This window comes from Drosophila navojoa, chromosome 4, assembly GCF_054131105.1.
Source record: "Drosophila navojoa isolate 15081-1374.11 chromosome 4, UAZ_NAV_1.0, whole genome shotgun sequence".
NCBI lineage: Eukaryota > Metazoa > Arthropoda > Insecta > Diptera > Drosophilidae > Drosophila > Drosophila navojoa.
Window position 1 is genome coordinate 16,850,259 of NC_142892.1, and position 15,790 is coordinate 16,866,048.

The 15,790-nt window shown below is 42.4% G+C and overlaps 4 protein-coding genes and 1 long non-coding RNA gene across 5 annotated transcripts; 1 reads left to right on the forward strand and 4 right to left on the reverse strand.

Moving 5' to 3' along the window:
* The first annotated feature begins 1,581 nt into the window (after positions 1-1,581).
* Positions 1,582-3,794, forward strand: LOC108650249 (zinc finger TRAF-type-containing protein 1-B). The gene has a single exon (XM_018099368.2). The coding sequence runs from the start codon at positions 1,780-1,782 to the stop codon at positions 2,833-2,835; it is 1,056 nt and encodes a 351-aa protein (XP_017954857.1). The 5' UTR covers positions 1,582-1,779; the 3' UTR covers positions 2,836-3,794.
* On the reverse strand, positions 2,865-3,493 carry LOC149091451 (uncharacterized). The gene is made up of 3 exons (XM_089259563.1): positions 3,352-3,493; positions 3,152-3,271; positions 2,865-3,047 (listed from the first exon to the last, which is right to left on the reverse strand). Exons 1-3 carry the CDS (start codon positions 3,394-3,396, stop codon positions 2,922-2,924), a joined length of 291 nt encoding a protein of 96 aa, XP_089115689.1. The 5' UTR covers positions 3,397-3,493; the 3' UTR covers positions 2,865-2,921.
* A 547-nt stretch (positions 3,795-4,341) lies between the features above and the next one.
* On the reverse strand, positions 4,342-5,018 carry LOC149091452 (uncharacterized). The gene is made up of 2 exons (XR_016196741.1): positions 4,740-5,018; positions 4,342-4,658 (listed from the first exon to the last, which is right to left on the reverse strand). It is a non-coding gene; the product is annotated as an uncharacterized LOC149091452 (long non-coding RNA).
* Positions 5,019-5,729: 711 nt separating this feature from the next.
* Positions 5,730-6,280, reverse strand: LOC149091453 (uncharacterized). Its single transcript, XM_089259928.1, has 2 exons — positions 6,120-6,280; positions 5,730-6,057 (listed from the first exon to the last, which is right to left on the reverse strand). Exons 1-2 carry the CDS (start codon positions 6,258-6,260, stop codon positions 5,842-5,844), a joined length of 357 nt encoding a protein of 118 aa, XP_089116054.1. The 5' UTR covers positions 6,261-6,280; the 3' UTR covers positions 5,730-5,841.
* Positions 6,281-8,744: 2,464 nt separating this feature from the next.
* On the reverse strand, positions 8,745-14,453 carry LOC108652382 (uncharacterized). Its single transcript, XM_018102557.3, has 9 exons — positions 14,341-14,453; positions 14,128-14,259; positions 13,797-14,062; positions 12,137-13,733; positions 9,825-11,913; positions 9,623-9,766; positions 9,255-9,535; positions 9,037-9,198; positions 8,745-8,956 (listed from the first exon to the last, which is right to left on the reverse strand). Exons 2-9 carry the CDS (start codon positions 14,148-14,150, stop codon positions 8,776-8,778), a joined length of 4,743 nt encoding a protein of 1,580 aa, XP_017958046.1. The 5' UTR covers positions 14,151-14,259; positions 14,341-14,453; the 3' UTR covers positions 8,745-8,775.
* Between the last annotated feature and the right edge of the window lie 1,337 nt (positions 14,454-15,790).

Here is a 15,790-nt window from a genome sequence, read left to right on the forward strand (position 1 = left end):
ATAGTATAAACAAAGATTTGGAACGATTTCTCTGCCAGACAGAGAAAAGATAGAAAAACAACAAAAATAAAGGCATTTCATACATCATTGAGAAATGCTAGAAATGTATATATTTTACACTATGCTGGCAGAGAGATGTGCCCGAACGACAATGCAAGATGAATAGGGTCTTCAGCATTTGCCGCGTTTTTCATTGAGAACATTTTTTAGTTTGGCTAAAAGAAGCGATACGCTTGAATGGGAAGCAAAAATCTACTTTGATGTTATGCAATCGTGCGAGGCTGAGGTGAATGGATGGAATGAGTACGAGGCAAGGGAGAGAGAGAGTACATTATTCATGTTTTGGCCATGGATTCTGCCTGGCTCACTGTGCAGACAGGTGTGCGAAATAACTGGCAAATATTTTACAGCTGTCGCTTTTTTAGCATTTATTTTCTTGCTATTTTTGCCAAATCACAAGAGCACACAGAGCTGGGAGAGAGCATGTTTCGACAATTCCAGTCATTGCTCAAGCTTCATGGCCGCCTTGTACAATTATTAGTTGACTTTGACATTTGAAGAATGATTGCATCAATTATGTTGCCTCACATGGCGTGTTGCCTTATCAACAGGCTACCTAGTACACATTGTTATGTAAGATCAACATCTATTTATATAGAAAATATAATAGGCTAGCATTTTTCAGTACAGTCCAACTGACTGCTTAATACTCGTTCAACCTCCACAAAGTGTCAAAGTTCAGCCCAAAATAATTGAGAAGTTCAGCTAACTAGGATTCAGTTGCTGAAGTTGTCCATCTCCATAAAACTCCATAACTCTAAAAGGTCTTTCTGTTTTAGGCAATATTTCATCAAAACTAATATTCTTTTTTGTTCTTGGGGCACAGGTTATCGTAGCCGGAAAAGCATTTTGCTTTCTATTAAACTCTGCCCAGGGTTTATGTCTGATAACCCTGGAACAATGGCTACTTTACTTTTGGCAGCTTAAATAAGATTGTGTATATATTTATATTGTATATTTTTTACAAATATTTCGTGCTGCCTAAATGAAAATTAATTTTGTTTGTCATCGACTAAGCGGATTTCTATAAAAATCTAATCTAGCTATTAATCCCATTAAGTGGAACTGTAATTTTTTAAAGCTCTTTAATTCGAAATGCCTAAAAATTGAACAGAAAGCTTTACAAAATTTTTTTTTTATTTTGAAATATTTTTTTTTTAAGATTTGATAGTAGTTTATTTTAAGAGATATGTATTTTAATATATATATAAATTTATTTTCATTTAGAAATGTTCCAGTTTTATAGATATAAAATACAGTTCAAGACGAATTTTATGTTTGTATTTTTAATTAATTTGTATTTTTAAATAATTTGTCCTATATATTTGACATATCGTATATTATGCTAAAATAATTTAATACATAATAAAATTCTCCAATTTTAAAAATCTCATATATATATATATACAAGTTTGTTTATCTTTGTATTATTAATTTATATTTTAAGTTTGTAATTTACTGTGGATGTCGTTATTAAAATATTGTTAGGGGAGCATGATCTAGGTTGGCTCTGTAGCTGGGTTGTGTGCTTTGTCCAGTCGGGCTCACAAGCTGTGAGCCAAGTCAACATACGAAAATCAACAACACTCGAAACAAACAAATGAAAATAGCCTTAAATTACAGCAGTTCGCCTTCCAGGAGCCAACTCGTTCCAACTGCATCCGACATAAGGCAGAAAACAGTGAACAGCAACACGAAACATCCAAATTGAAGCACAGCATGTCCAACACGGACGAAGGGGGCGAAAGGCCCTGTAAGCGCCAACGTTTGAACAGCGATGTGGAGTCGAGCGGTGAGGGGCGGACGGATCCGTCGAGCAGTTCGAGCACAGCCGATATTGCGCGCGCCGAGCCGGCGCTAAGCGAACGTCTGCGCAAGGTAATGCTATGCACCGTGTGCCTGGAGCTGCCCCATCCGGATGATAGCTATCAGTGCACCCTGGGGCACATCGTGTGCGAGGATTGCGTGACCCGCCTACTGGCCGAGGCGGTGCTGAATTGTCGCAATGCCCAGTGCCCGCACTGCCGCACCCACATTAGCTGGCAGGAGCTGACAAAGAATCTGGCCGTGGGCCAGACGCTCTGGGAGCTGCCGAAAAGCTGCTCCGACTGCGAACAGCAAATGGAATGGAAGTCCCTGGCCAATCATCTGAAAACGGAGTGCTCCAAGCGCCTGGTGCTCTGCCAGTACCGCTGTCTGGGCTGCATCTGGCAGGGCTGCCAGGAGGACAGCATTCAGCACGAGGCCCACTGCGAATATCTGCAAATGTCGAGCGATGAGATTCTGACCTCACTGGACACCATCGACCAGCTGGAACAGATGGCTGTCCACTCGCTGCACCAGTGCCATCGTCAGCTGAGTGCCAAGCGGATCTCATATGAGGATCTGGAACTGAGCTGGCCCCAGAACACAAGTCGCCTGGCCGCCGTGGTCCGCTTGCAAGTGCCCACCATGCATGTTTTCGAGGAGACCTGGCGTTTGCGCGTCCAACTGGCGGTCGAAGGCCCCGGCAACGAGCGTCAGCTGAGCTACAGCCTGAAGATCCTATCATCGCCTCGTGAGATACTGCGGGTGAAGTACTTTGCCACCCTGCCGGCGGCATATGTGCGGGCCAAGCAGCTGATGGACGTCGAGCCGAAGCTGAGTGAGGCCTACTATAATATGGCGGGCCAGAGCTCCGAATTCAAGCTGCTGCCAATGAGCTGCCCGATAGCCACTTACCGCCTGCTGGCCATGCCGCGCATCAAACTGCGACTCTGGATGATGTTGAACTAATTACGAAATGAGGAGCAATGGATTTGGAATATTTTGCAAGTTCTTAAACATTTATTAGCATCGTTCGTTGTATGTTATATGTGAATTTATTGCTTCTTATTTTGTTCGATGTCCTTGCTGAGCTTGTCAACCCAGTTATTGAACAGTTTGGCAGCGTCCGCGCCGAACTCTTGAGCGCGATCCGAAATCAGCTGTCCGGTTTTCTTCAACTCCTACATATGAACATATGGGTCACAGTCAATAAAACAGTCAAAACTCAACTCGAATCGCCGATCAACGATCAACAATCTTCGCATGGGTAAAGTAAAGTACTTACCTCAGTATTCTTTTCGCTGAACAACTGCTTTACGCTGTCGACGAAGGGCTGAAAAGCCGGGCCAAGATTGGGTGTTTCAACGGAGGGTGTGTCACGAGCCACGCGGTGTCCGTTGCAGATCTACGGATAGAACAAGACACAAAAAACAGGAAGGAAAATAAGAAATAGTTTAGGAGATAATCTCACACAGATGGACTTACGGCAACGAGTGCGACGAGCACGAATAGGACAGCGATCTTGGCCATTTTATGTTGTTCTGAGAAAGGACTTATAGCTCTGCACAGTCGAAGACGAAGCTGAGTACTGAATTAGTCGCTGGCACTTCATTTCTAACAACACCTCGTTTTGCGTCTTCTATGCGTCTTCTTTTTGTGACAGCAGCCCGATAGACCCGATAGACTTGGAACCACTTATCAGTCAAGCGTTGAGCCATGTGCGGGCCAGAGGTCAGGGGCGGCATACGGCATGCAGTCGATAGTTGTTTGCACGTTGATTGTAATTTCGTGTATATGTATGTGTAAGTGTGCATGTGTGTGTGGACACCGGCCACACATGCCACATGCTCAATTTATATTTTCATAGAGACCAAAACAAACCCCGAATAAATATTTATAAATGAGCAAATTGATATATTTTTGTATAACATTATCAAAACATTTGTTGTGAACTATAGAACTATATATGTATATGTACATACATATGAAAAATGTTAAGTACCTGCGGTGTAGCAGTAGTAGTAGAAATAGAAATAATAATAGTAGTAGAAATAGTAGTAGAAATAATAGTAATAGTATTAATAGTAGTAGTAATAGAAGTGGTAATAGAAGTAGTAATAGAAGTAAAAATAGTAGTAGTAATAGTAGTAGTAAAGTATCAGTAATAGTATTAGTAAAGTAGTAGAAAAAGTATAGTAGTAGTAAAGTAGTAGTAATAGTAGTAGTAAAGTAGTAGAAATAGTAGTAGTAATAGTAGTAATAGTAATAATTTGTATGTCGATATGGAGTAGTAGAGTATATCCTTCAAGCTACAAATTGCAGATGCCTTGTGGACTCGTTCATCAGAAAAGATTCAATTGTTTTTTAGACCCTAAACACCTTTGAGACAGCCAGTAGAGTCCGACATTTTTTCTGACTTGATAGGGATGCTGTCAGTCATATACTTACTTCGGATTTTTATCAAATTGAATTCAATTTTTAGAATAGTATTATTTTCTCTTTATTACCTCCATTCAATGGAAATGTTGTTGCTTACGCCAGCATTATATATTTTTGCTATTCATACATATATTTTGTACATGAAACGAATATTAATTTTGTTGTAGGTTCTTATTAGCGTTCTCCACAAAGACCTTGGCATTGTCAACGAAGTTGTTGGTTAATTTCTTCATTGCCTCCTCATCGATCTTGATTTCAAGATTTCTCATGTTGTTGAATATATTGATAAGTTGAGAGCCAAGCTGCTGGATTGGTTCATTGCTTTGCGTCGTAGCCTCATCGGCGTTGCAGAACTGAAAATATAACAATTAAGAAACACATAGGAGACCATAAATACACTGACTCCAATTGGAGGTGACATGTGATTCACTTACCACAAATAGCGCAAAGAGCAGAAAAACAAAGGCGATCTTTGCCATTATTAGGGATTTTTCGGTTTACAATGTAGCACCAAGCGGTTAAGCAACGAAAAGTGTACTAAAAGAACGATGAGCCAGAAACCCCAATAGAGGCCTCAGTTGAAGAACTTCGCCTCGCGATCGCACGTGCTCGATGGTACTTATCAGCCCCGGAATTGTGATCAGCTGTGCTCTGCGACAATCGAACGAGACTTCAATGGGAACTCGGCGTAAATATCACTGGATTTTAGTTCCGGTTTTATTATTGTGGCTGCTCTTTGAATTTAGCTATCTGTGCGGCAGCCAAATAATTTCATATTAAAATATTGAATATTACGAAATCTGTTCCACAATTATTAGTTATTTATATTGTTTATCAGAAGTAAACAACATTTTGTATTCATGAATAAGTGAAGATATTCACATTCAATATAGATTTTTACTCAATTAATAAAATGTAAAGAAATGAAAGTTTGCAATGCTCTTCGAACAGACCTCGTACAGAAAGACTTTAATCAGCTGTAGCTGATTTTAGCTAATTATAGTACTATAGTCGACTATCAGCTTGTGATATTATTGTTCACTTTGTTGATTTCATATTGAGCTTTGTTTAGAGGCTTTGTCAATGAACGTGTAGCTTTATAGCACTCTTTATGTGTTTGTTAGAGTATAATAAAAAAAATGAAATAATATATATACATATATATAAAATAAATTCACTTTAAGTAATGCAACAGGTATACTCACTTTTCTGGAAAATCAGTAATCAGTAATTTAAATATATGTATATAATACATATGTATGTATATAGCTTGTTCAATAATAGCATGAATAAAGCTTCTACTTAATGGAAATTTACATCTATTAGTCTCTACCTATCGCCAATCTCAGCTGTATGCTTTGCTCTATTAAATTCACATTCGTAATGTAGTTCTAAGCAATTGTATTCCAGTTTGGTTTAATGTATTTCAGCTTCTTTTTGTTTTGTTTATTTCATCAAGGAAATCTTTTATCATATTTATTAAAGTTAAATATTTTTCAATCTGCACTTTATTCGAATTCGATTCGAATGCATGATTTACGCTTTCTTTTCGGTCAACTTCTCGGCCTCCTTTTGGGTGTCAGTCAAGAACTTTTTGGCATTTTCACCGAATTTCTCGACGAACTCCTTGACTTTTTCCTGGTCGACGTGCTCGTTAAAGTAATCCTTGACCTCCTTCAGACGCGCCTCAATAGTGGCCTGAATATCGTCCAGTGCAGACGAATCCTTCTTCACCTCATCGCCGGTGCACACCTGTAGCAAGCAATCACCTTTAGAGTCTAGCACGGAATCGGGCAATAGTTCAATTGACTTACAACAACAAAGGCGCACACTAGCAAAAGCAACACAAATTTGGCCATTATGAAAGGGGATGCGTCTTCGACAGATCTAAAAAACTGCACTGAGCGCTCTGCCTCGCTCGGCCAGCACTTAAATATGCGGCGATCGTCGGGCATCACTATAGTCAGCAGATGCAAAGTGCAGTTGCAGTTTTACCTATAGTGTTTATGCAAGTGCTACGAACTCTGATTGCAATTATCATCCACTTACATTGTCAGCTGTGGGGTATCCAGGGCATCTACAATAAAGAGGTAGTAGTGATAGTAGGTGGGGAAAATATGAGCTCTATTCATAAAAAGTATCTAATTAATAAATATTTAAAGAGATTTAATAAATATTTAAATAAATTATTGATGAGTTTATATTATTTATATATTTTTATATATATTAAAAATATTTTTAATGGAAATTTTATATATATATTTTGGATACTCAATCCTCTAGCTTAAAATTTATTGAAAGTATAAGGAGAATAATAAATCTGCAGCCAATTTTTAATACAGTAAGCTTTATTTTTAATATCATTTTAACTGTGTGTAAAAAAGAGTATTAACTATTTGCAGATTTCTGTTTTTCTTTTAATATTTTGTATTTTCTTTATTTATTTATTTATTTTATTTTATTTTTTTTTTTTTTTGTAGATTCGGATTTGCTGATTTTATTGTTTGATCATTTTTATCTCCGCTTAGAGGCTACGTCAATGAACAGCATGTGGAGCATATTAGCTCATAGATGTTTGTCGCAGTGTTTTATTGATAAAATGCGCGACAAACCTACTCAACCTAGCAGAATTCTAAATTTGGGCCATAATGAAACACTGGCAGATGAACTAATTATATGTCTGCCAATAATAAATATAAATTAATTATGTATATTTTTACAATAAATTCTTTTCTATATACATAAGATATTTCACTATATGTATATTTGGCTATCCTGTTAATTCTTTCAATATTAAATCTATGTATTTGTGTATCTAAAACCAAAGTAATCTACATTCGCAAAGTATTTGATACATTACAGGGTATACAGATATGTAGCCATCTTGCAGATGAGAAATTCAAATGAATAGCAATTATTTGTACTATAATATACAAACGAGATAAGCTATTCTCTAATCATAGCTGAGGTTAAGCAATCGGGGCCAGAGACAACATTCAAATGCCCGAGCAACGGGTAGATTAGCTGTATCAGAGCTATTTTTGAATGGGGAATACTTCCATCATGCTTGCCATATGAATAGGGTATTCGATGTTCGACAGCTCTATCAGTCTCGCATTGAGCATACAAAAAGTACAGTTTGGCACGTTGAGCTCTAGCGTTTACATGTTTATACAAATAGAACTATAAGCACTGATAAGAGTTGATTACATGACGTGGTCGTCATCAGAGCTGACCTGTCTGGGCTGTCCGACCGCCAGTCCGTCCGTCTGACAGGCTGTTCGTCTATCTGCCTGACATCGCACGCGATTTTTGCATTTTTTTCCATTCTCACATTTTTCACTCTGTCAATATTTAAATGACATTCACAGTTGGCCCGCTGTAAGCAGTTAGCCCCGATGTTAATGCCATATATTTTAGCCACTGTCTGCACTGATGTTTGCATTAAGTAAACACAACAATTTATTATTGTAATATCGGCCTTTTAAGCTATTTGTGTACATATTTATGTTATTTATGTGTCTGCTCGATTGTTAAAAATGAAAAATAAAAAACAAACAGGAAAAATAATGTTTTGCAATTGAGGTTGGATTGCAAAATGTGTAAATAAAATTGTCATAAACTCTATATTCATTTAATTTCAACTGAGCCATATATTCATATTTATTTAAATTTATATATTATTTATATATGTATTTATTTACATTTGATATTTGCTTTCAGTTCATATACATATTTCATTGGCCTCATATGATAACATATGTATGTGTGGGTGTGTGTGTATACCATTTATATTTCCAACTCATGGCAGTGCTTTCGATGTGAGAGGAGCGACACTTCATAAGCGCCCGCCCAGACAGCATCTGTTTTTGTTGCTTTTCGCCGCTTAGTTTCAAGTGCAATCCATTAAAACAATTTAATGTAAAATTGCGTGCCCGAAATTAAGCGGATGCTCACTTATTGGCTGCCAGCTCTCTGGGTCTGCGTCTGGGTCCGTTGTTGAGCTGTGCGCACTTTGGGTCTGTGAAAGTTTATTTTCCACTTGAAAGCCAGAAGCAGCGAAATTAATAGCGAATTCTAATAGACAACCAGACAGACGATGGCTTTATGCCTTTGCCCAGACACAAACAAATGAAATCAAGTGGCGGCAGAGATCGAGTCTCCAGACCCAAAACACAGACGCAGATGCCGAGGCGAGATACACACATACAATACATATATATATATATATATATACATATATTTGTGAGTATATCCGGCAAAACTAAAAACCGCTAATAAATTTCTACTTGCCAGGGCATAAACTGTCTGCCTGCGGCCTGGCCGGGCTAATTAAAATCGAAGGTGTTGAAAATCAATTGACTTTTGCTTGCTGCAGCTGAAAGCAATCAGCGTGGGTTGCTCCTTTAGTTTGGGATAATACAGACGTGAAATTATTTGAAATACTCTCGATAAACGATATTTATTGATCTAGGGTACGGAAAATAATATATGCTCCGGCACGGGCGGATGGCATTGAGGCAAGGGTGGACCCAATGTTGGGTAGGTGCGCAGACGTAGCAGCTCCAGAATCGTTTGCAATTCCAGCACGTGGGCATAGTGCTTACGCACATTGTCCAACAGCTGTCTGTGGGTCTTGATCTGTTCCATGCTGCAACAAAGAGAGAGAGGGAGAGTGATACGGAGGGCAATCAGTAATCACAATCTACACTATGTATACGTATGACTTACCGTTCGTTCTGCTCGCGATCGCGACGCTCTTCCATCATCGTGTCGCGCATGGAGGACTGCAGAGCCACATCGACTTTGAGTCGATCGATTTTCGAGTCAATCAGATGATTTTGTCGCTTCATGTCGATAATCTTCTGCTTCACCTCATCGATTTTAATATTGCTGAAATCAGAGTTTTATGGAGTCACGCCTGACAGCTGGCAAAACAGAAAACTTACACGCGATCAATCTGCCTTCGGAACACGGCGATTTTCTGCTCAATGATACGCTCGATGGCGCCGGCTGTCATCATTTTCTGTCGATCGGCCTTCATCTTCTCCCAGTTGCGCAGAATTTTGAGGAACTCGATGGTTATCTTGCACTTCTCGATGGCATCCAGCATGTACTTCAGATAGGATATGTTGGCCTTGTAGAGCTTGTGCTCCCATTCCTTGTAGATCACCTGGCGCCGGAAGATCGCCACGCGCTGCATCGACTTTATCTTCTTATTGCCAGCGTCCTGCAAGTAGAGTGAAAAGAAATTTGTGTGAAATTTGCATACATAACTATATACATATATATATATATGTATATTCCAGCTAGTTACCCTTATCATGCGGTTCACATCATTGATGTCGTCCACGTGCATGAGCACGCTGTTCGCCAGCGACTTAACGGAGCCTCCCACCTGCACCTCCACTTGGCCCAGTGTCAGGGTCAACTGCAGCGGCATATTCCTCAAGGCCTCCAGCTGCATAGGCATGGGTAATATTAACCGAGGCTCAAGCATTAGTCATTACCCGACTTACATAGCTCTGTATGGTATCCTCCATTTCCTTTTGGGTGAGCGCCTTCGTCTCCTTCAAGCCGATGATGTCCTTGGTGAGGTTATTGTTATAGTTTTGGCTATCCACCACCTGATGGCCGAGGCCCTTCAGGCGCAGCTCGCTTTCGATCTTCTGGCGACGCAGCTTGATAAAGGCATCCCACGCCTTGGCGTCCACCGAGGAGGGGCAGTTCTTGGGCGCATCGTTGTCAGCGATGTAGGCTAGGAAGTCGGAGATCTCTTTGGGCATCGGGAATGTCATGCGATTCGGTTGCTTGGGCCCCAGCTTCTGTGCCACTTCAGTGCAGATGAGCGACGAGTTGAACAGTTTGTTTGACAGCTTGGGCCGCTTCTTGAAGAGCTTTGTCATCTCGTGGGCGGCATGCGGCACAGTGTTTAGGTAACTGTTGCGGAATTGTCGCTCGAGGGCGCGATCTCGCGTCTGCTGCGCCTCGAGGCGAGCGCGCACATCCTGCGTGGCCCGTTCCCAGAACTCCTGCAAGTTGGTGTAGCGCTTGATGTACTCAGTCAGCTTGTCAATGTCCGCTCGGAGCCCAATGATTTGCTTGCGCAGCTCCGCGCGTGTGCTGTGGATTTTCAGCTGGTTGAGCATGCGCGTGCGGCATTGCTTCTGGGCGAAGTTGAACTTGAGCTTGACCAGCATCAGCTCGGCGATGCGCTGGTTCAGCTTGAGAATTTGCTTGGTCTTCAGCTGCAGCGTTTTGGCTTCGTTCTCATGGAGAATGCGCAGATATTTGCGACGATCCTCCTGCAGCAGATTGACGGCCTCCTCGTAGGCACGGTAGATCTTCTGATCCTCCAGCGTGTACTCGTGCGGCTGTTTCTTGAGCGTGAACTCTGGCACCGGTATATCCTTCTTGATCTCCTCCTCCCACAGCTTCTCGATGACGCCATCCATCATAACGATCAGAGCTCGAGCCCAGAACTCCACGGACCACAGCAGCAGCCGGCCCCGCTTGCCGCCCATGTCGATGGTCTTCTTCCTGCGCCGATTGATCGCCTTGATCTCGCAGTCATCCACCTCCATGATGCACTTGATGATCTCGTCCTTGGCCAGCTTCGGCACGGTCAGCTCCGGCGGAATAAACGCGTCCATGTACAAAAGCCTCAGCATGCAGTTCATATTGTCATAGATCTTGATCAGCACGTTATTCGTGTTCAGCACGTTGTCAATCGTCTCCTTCTTCAGCTGCTGGGCCTCGTGGAAGTGCTTGTTGAACTCCACCTTCATGGGATCTACCAGGTAATAGCGGTATTTGGTATTATCGTTAAACAGCTGATTCGAGGTGATCGTGTGAATATCCTGCAACTGAAATTGCGGCGCCATGATGTGCTCGTAGACGCTGTGCCCTTCCACCACATAGGGCTTCAGTTCGTGAACCGGCACTTTGGCACCCTCGGTATCTTCGGCGGAGGCTTGCTCTATCTGGCTGAGATCGTCCTCCATCTCGTCCATGGAGATGGCAGAGAGCCGTATATGATCCTCCAGGTCATAGAAACGATATTTATCGAACTCCACCATGTTCGTTTTACGCGGCAAGGAGTAGCTCTCGAAGTTGGCATCTGCGAATATCGATCGGACCTTATAGTTAATGTTGACAGCGTCGCGGGTCACCAGCTTCAAAATCCAGTCCCTGATCCGCGACTGATCCTCGATGGCGAGCATTAAGGAGGCCCTCTCCAGCTCGCACAGCTTGTGCGCCTCCTCCGTGACGGTGTCCAGCCACTTGTAGTGGAAGCAGAACTTCTTGAAAATGCCCTGCGTCTTGCCCGTCACGGAAATGTCGTAGTCAATCAGCGCCGTCACCTTCGCGGAGAACTCCTGTATCATCTGCAGCACCTTCTCGCGCTTGAACAGATCCGCATTGGTGTACTCCTCCTTGACCTCCATCTTCAGGGTGAGCGGCAGGAACATGCGCGTCACCAGCGCCGTCTGCTGCACCAAAAACTTCTCGGGCACCGGCATTTGAATGTTCTCCCGTATATTGTCGGCCAGCGAGGGCAGCCGACTGACCCACATGACATTCTTCGATGTCAACACTAATAGGTATCTGCAGAGATGAGAGAGACAAAGGAAGATTTTATTATGTCTATGAGATGAAACAAGTTTGATATGGGAAAGAATAGATTTAAGATGGAAGCTTCATCATAGCTATTCATTTTCTTCTTGAACAGATTGTCGACTCTGGGGGAGACTCTAAAAACCACCCACTCGCCGTACCATCGTTTGTTTTTACCATCATAAATCATCTAGACTCTCATCTGCTTACTTACTTGGCATTGTAGCACTCCGTGGCGCGTTTCAGGTATTGTGGCCGGAACAGCAGCGTGATGAAGCGCGACATCATGAAGGGCAGCCGCGAGCGTTTGTGCTGTCGGAAGTGAACCATGACGCCGTCGACGCCCCATGTGAGCAGGTGCTTGGTGACGCCGATGCCGGTGAGATGGCCGAAGTGGGTCGTCTTGATCGATGTGGTCCAGTAGAGGTCGTTGTTCTCGTGCAGCATGAACACATCAAAGACGGTGCTGTCCTTGACCACGGCCACAATCTCCACCTGCACCCAGCGGCCCATCGGCGGATGTGTGTAGAAGGACACGTAGGTGTTGGGCAACGGCAATTCGCGCCTGTGCAGGCGTCGGTCTTTGCCCCAATTGTAGATCCACAGCTCCTCCGCATGGCCGGGCTTCTCGAGGCTCTGATCGCGCGAGATCGGGACCAGCAGACGCGGCCCCTCGACCAGCATGAAGCTCTGGATGAACACCTGCGTGAGCAGCTGGTCGTCATTGAAGCTGAAGTAGTGCGTCATCTTGGGCGGCCGATACTCGACGTTCACCACATGGATGTTCTTGGCCTGGTCCTGAAAGACGATGGTGCTGTCGTGGAAGGCTATCTCGTAGACGGGCGGCGTGTCGCAGTTGATCTGGTTCACGACATTTGGAGTGGATATCTTCTCAAAGTGGATGAGCGAGAGGGTGCTGTCCATGGTGCCCACAACAACGAATGGATTCGCGCGATGCACGGCCAGGGCCGTAGACATAGGGATTGGCACGTGGGACACCACTTTGCCCGTCGGCAAGTCCATCATGGCGCAGCCATCTCTGTGCAGGACCACCACGATTTCGTCCTTGAAGCAGGCGAGTGTGCGATACGCGAGTATGGGCTTACCCGCCGCCATAATCGGCTCCAGCTTGCCCTCGTTCTCCTCGACCAGCACTCGGTCGATGCTGCCGTGCTTGCCCGAGGCATACAGCTCGCCATTGTTGTTGCTGATGAAGAGCCCGATGTTGGCCAGGTCCTGGTCGATGGTCCACTCGACGATGAAGTTGCCGGCCTTCTTCTTGATATAGAACGCCATGCTGCTATTGCTGATCAGGATTCCCATTTTGTGAGCGACGACCGCATGGGCACGCGCCTCCAATTCCCCTGCGCCCTTCTCGGACACATAGGTGGGCTTCCATCGCGGCTTGACTGCGAAGCAGGGTATGTCCACCTGCGAGAACTCCCCGAAATCGTTGATCACATAGAGTCCATTGTCATCCCCGAAGCACATGAAATGCCTGGCCGACTTGGCATAGTTCTTGCCCATGTCCACAGCGGATGTCTTGTGCAAAAAGGCGTCCTTCTCAACGAAGCACATCTCGTAGCAGAGGATGTTCATTTCCATCTTGCCGTACTGGACGATTGTGGGCAAATTGGTGATGCCCACGATTATGGCAAACTCCGGTGTGGCTATATAAGTCGGATGCTCCAGTATGGTCTGGGCGGTGCGATAATTGAACACACAAATCGCATATCTGGGATAGCTGCCGATGCCAACCAAGAGATCGAGCTCCGAAAATTTGATCAGGGTGAAGGTCACAACGGTTCGCGCTGAAATTGGAAATATATTAATATAATCTATATCTATATATCATAATTAACCATATCACTTACTCGTCAGCGTTGTGAATCTTGTGAATTCGGGATATTTGTAGATATGGATGCTGGCATGCAAAATGCTCTCGGCAAAGCCGAAGATCGGAAAGCGATTGTGGCCGGCGAAGGCGTTAATCTGCAGACCCGTCAGCGCCGTCTCCGCACGGAAGTAGCTAACAGTCATGGTGGATATCTGCAGGAACTTGAGCAGATTGCCTTCCCGCAGGCAGAGCACATCGGGGCCCACATTGACGATGCTCTCCGAATTGTAGCAATTGCACCAGCTAATTTGAAGATATTTCACAGTTATCTATCTGCTATACATCTGTCGGCTATATTTTAATCTTACCATATTGTTGAGCTAATATTCATCTTGCCGTTTGTTGCCTAAAATACTTCGCCTTGAAGTTCCCTAAAGCGTTTCGTTTCAATCAACAAAGTTTCTCCGTTGTCAAGGCTCTGACAGCGCTTGCCATGGCAACTGAAATTGCAAAACGAATCGAAAGCAAGTTAAAGAGAGAACTTAAGTGTTTGTTTTCCAGTCTGGCTTTAATTGCTCAACCTGGTCGTCACAATTTTCGGCAGCAAATTTCCCAAGCGGCTGCTTGGAATGGCGCCCATAAAGCCAGAAAATAACATTAAGCAGAACGTCAATAAAACGCCCAACGATGATCAAAATTAGGTAGATATGCAATATATATATATATATATATATATATATATGTATACTTGTGTGTACAAAATATATATATATATATATATATATATATATATATATATATATATATATATATATATATATATATATATATATATATATAAAATATATACATACATACATATAAATATATGTATGTACAAATATACATATGTACATATATAATTATAATTATAATTTTTATTAAATATTTATATATTTTATATTTTTATTTTATTAATTTTTTTATTTTAATTTTAATTTTAATTTTTTTTTTTAATTTTATTTATATTTTATGGATATATTCTCTATTTAATTTATTGTGTAGCTCATTAAAAAAAAAAAAAATTAAAATATATATTTACTATTATTATTATAAACAAATATCAAACTAATTAATATACAATAATTTTTATAATTATAATATATGTATATAAAGTAATAAAAACTCCAGTTCATTCGTATAATTTTAAATGACAAATATTAGAGTAATTCACAGCACTGTTAGCTTCAACATTTTAGGGCATTTCATAGCTCATCATACCCCATGGAAGCACTCTATTTTTTCGTTTTGTTAAAAATTGAATGTGTCTTGTTATTTGTATTGCTTAAATGTTATTGCAAATGCTTTCTGGCTGGCGCTGTCTGGGACTCTGCTTAACTTCTTTGTGGGTCGCTCGAGTGCAATTTGTGTTGTGCTCGAGCTGGTTTTTATTAACCACGAGGCTGCATTATTTATTTAGCACAAATACGTTCCTCAAAGCGCCAGACTAACCGCCTTTCAGTTGGGGTATATTTTTGAAAGTGTTTTTCATTCAGTGCGCATTTCATTAAATAAGTTGAAAATCTTCCTTAAATTCACAGCAATAGAGCTGCATTAAAGACGAGTCTGACTTTTGGATTTAGGCAACAGAAAAACTCGTGCATTTAGGGCCAGCCCACAGAATTGGCATAACTAAGTAGCTGTCGTATCTATTCCAAGCCATTTTTCACATTCGCTTGCGGCACCTGCAGCCCGAGCACTTTGCTGCCTACTTTGGGGCGCCACTCAATTATTTATATGCCCCTGCAGTGCAGCCAGTTGGAGCAGCGAGGAGGGGCTGCAAAAGGGTTTGCCTGGGGTTGGCAGACTCCAGCACATTTTTGTGCACATGTGCCGTGGCGCTGCCTGGAAAGTTTTGCGTTGACTACCCAAAAAGACGAGGACGACGACGACATGGCATCTCTTTAATGTTAATGACTGAGTGCAGCAAAAGTTTGAAGCGCTTAAGGCGGCTTTGCGGCAAGACGTCGTCGCGTTGATCGGCATTGCAAC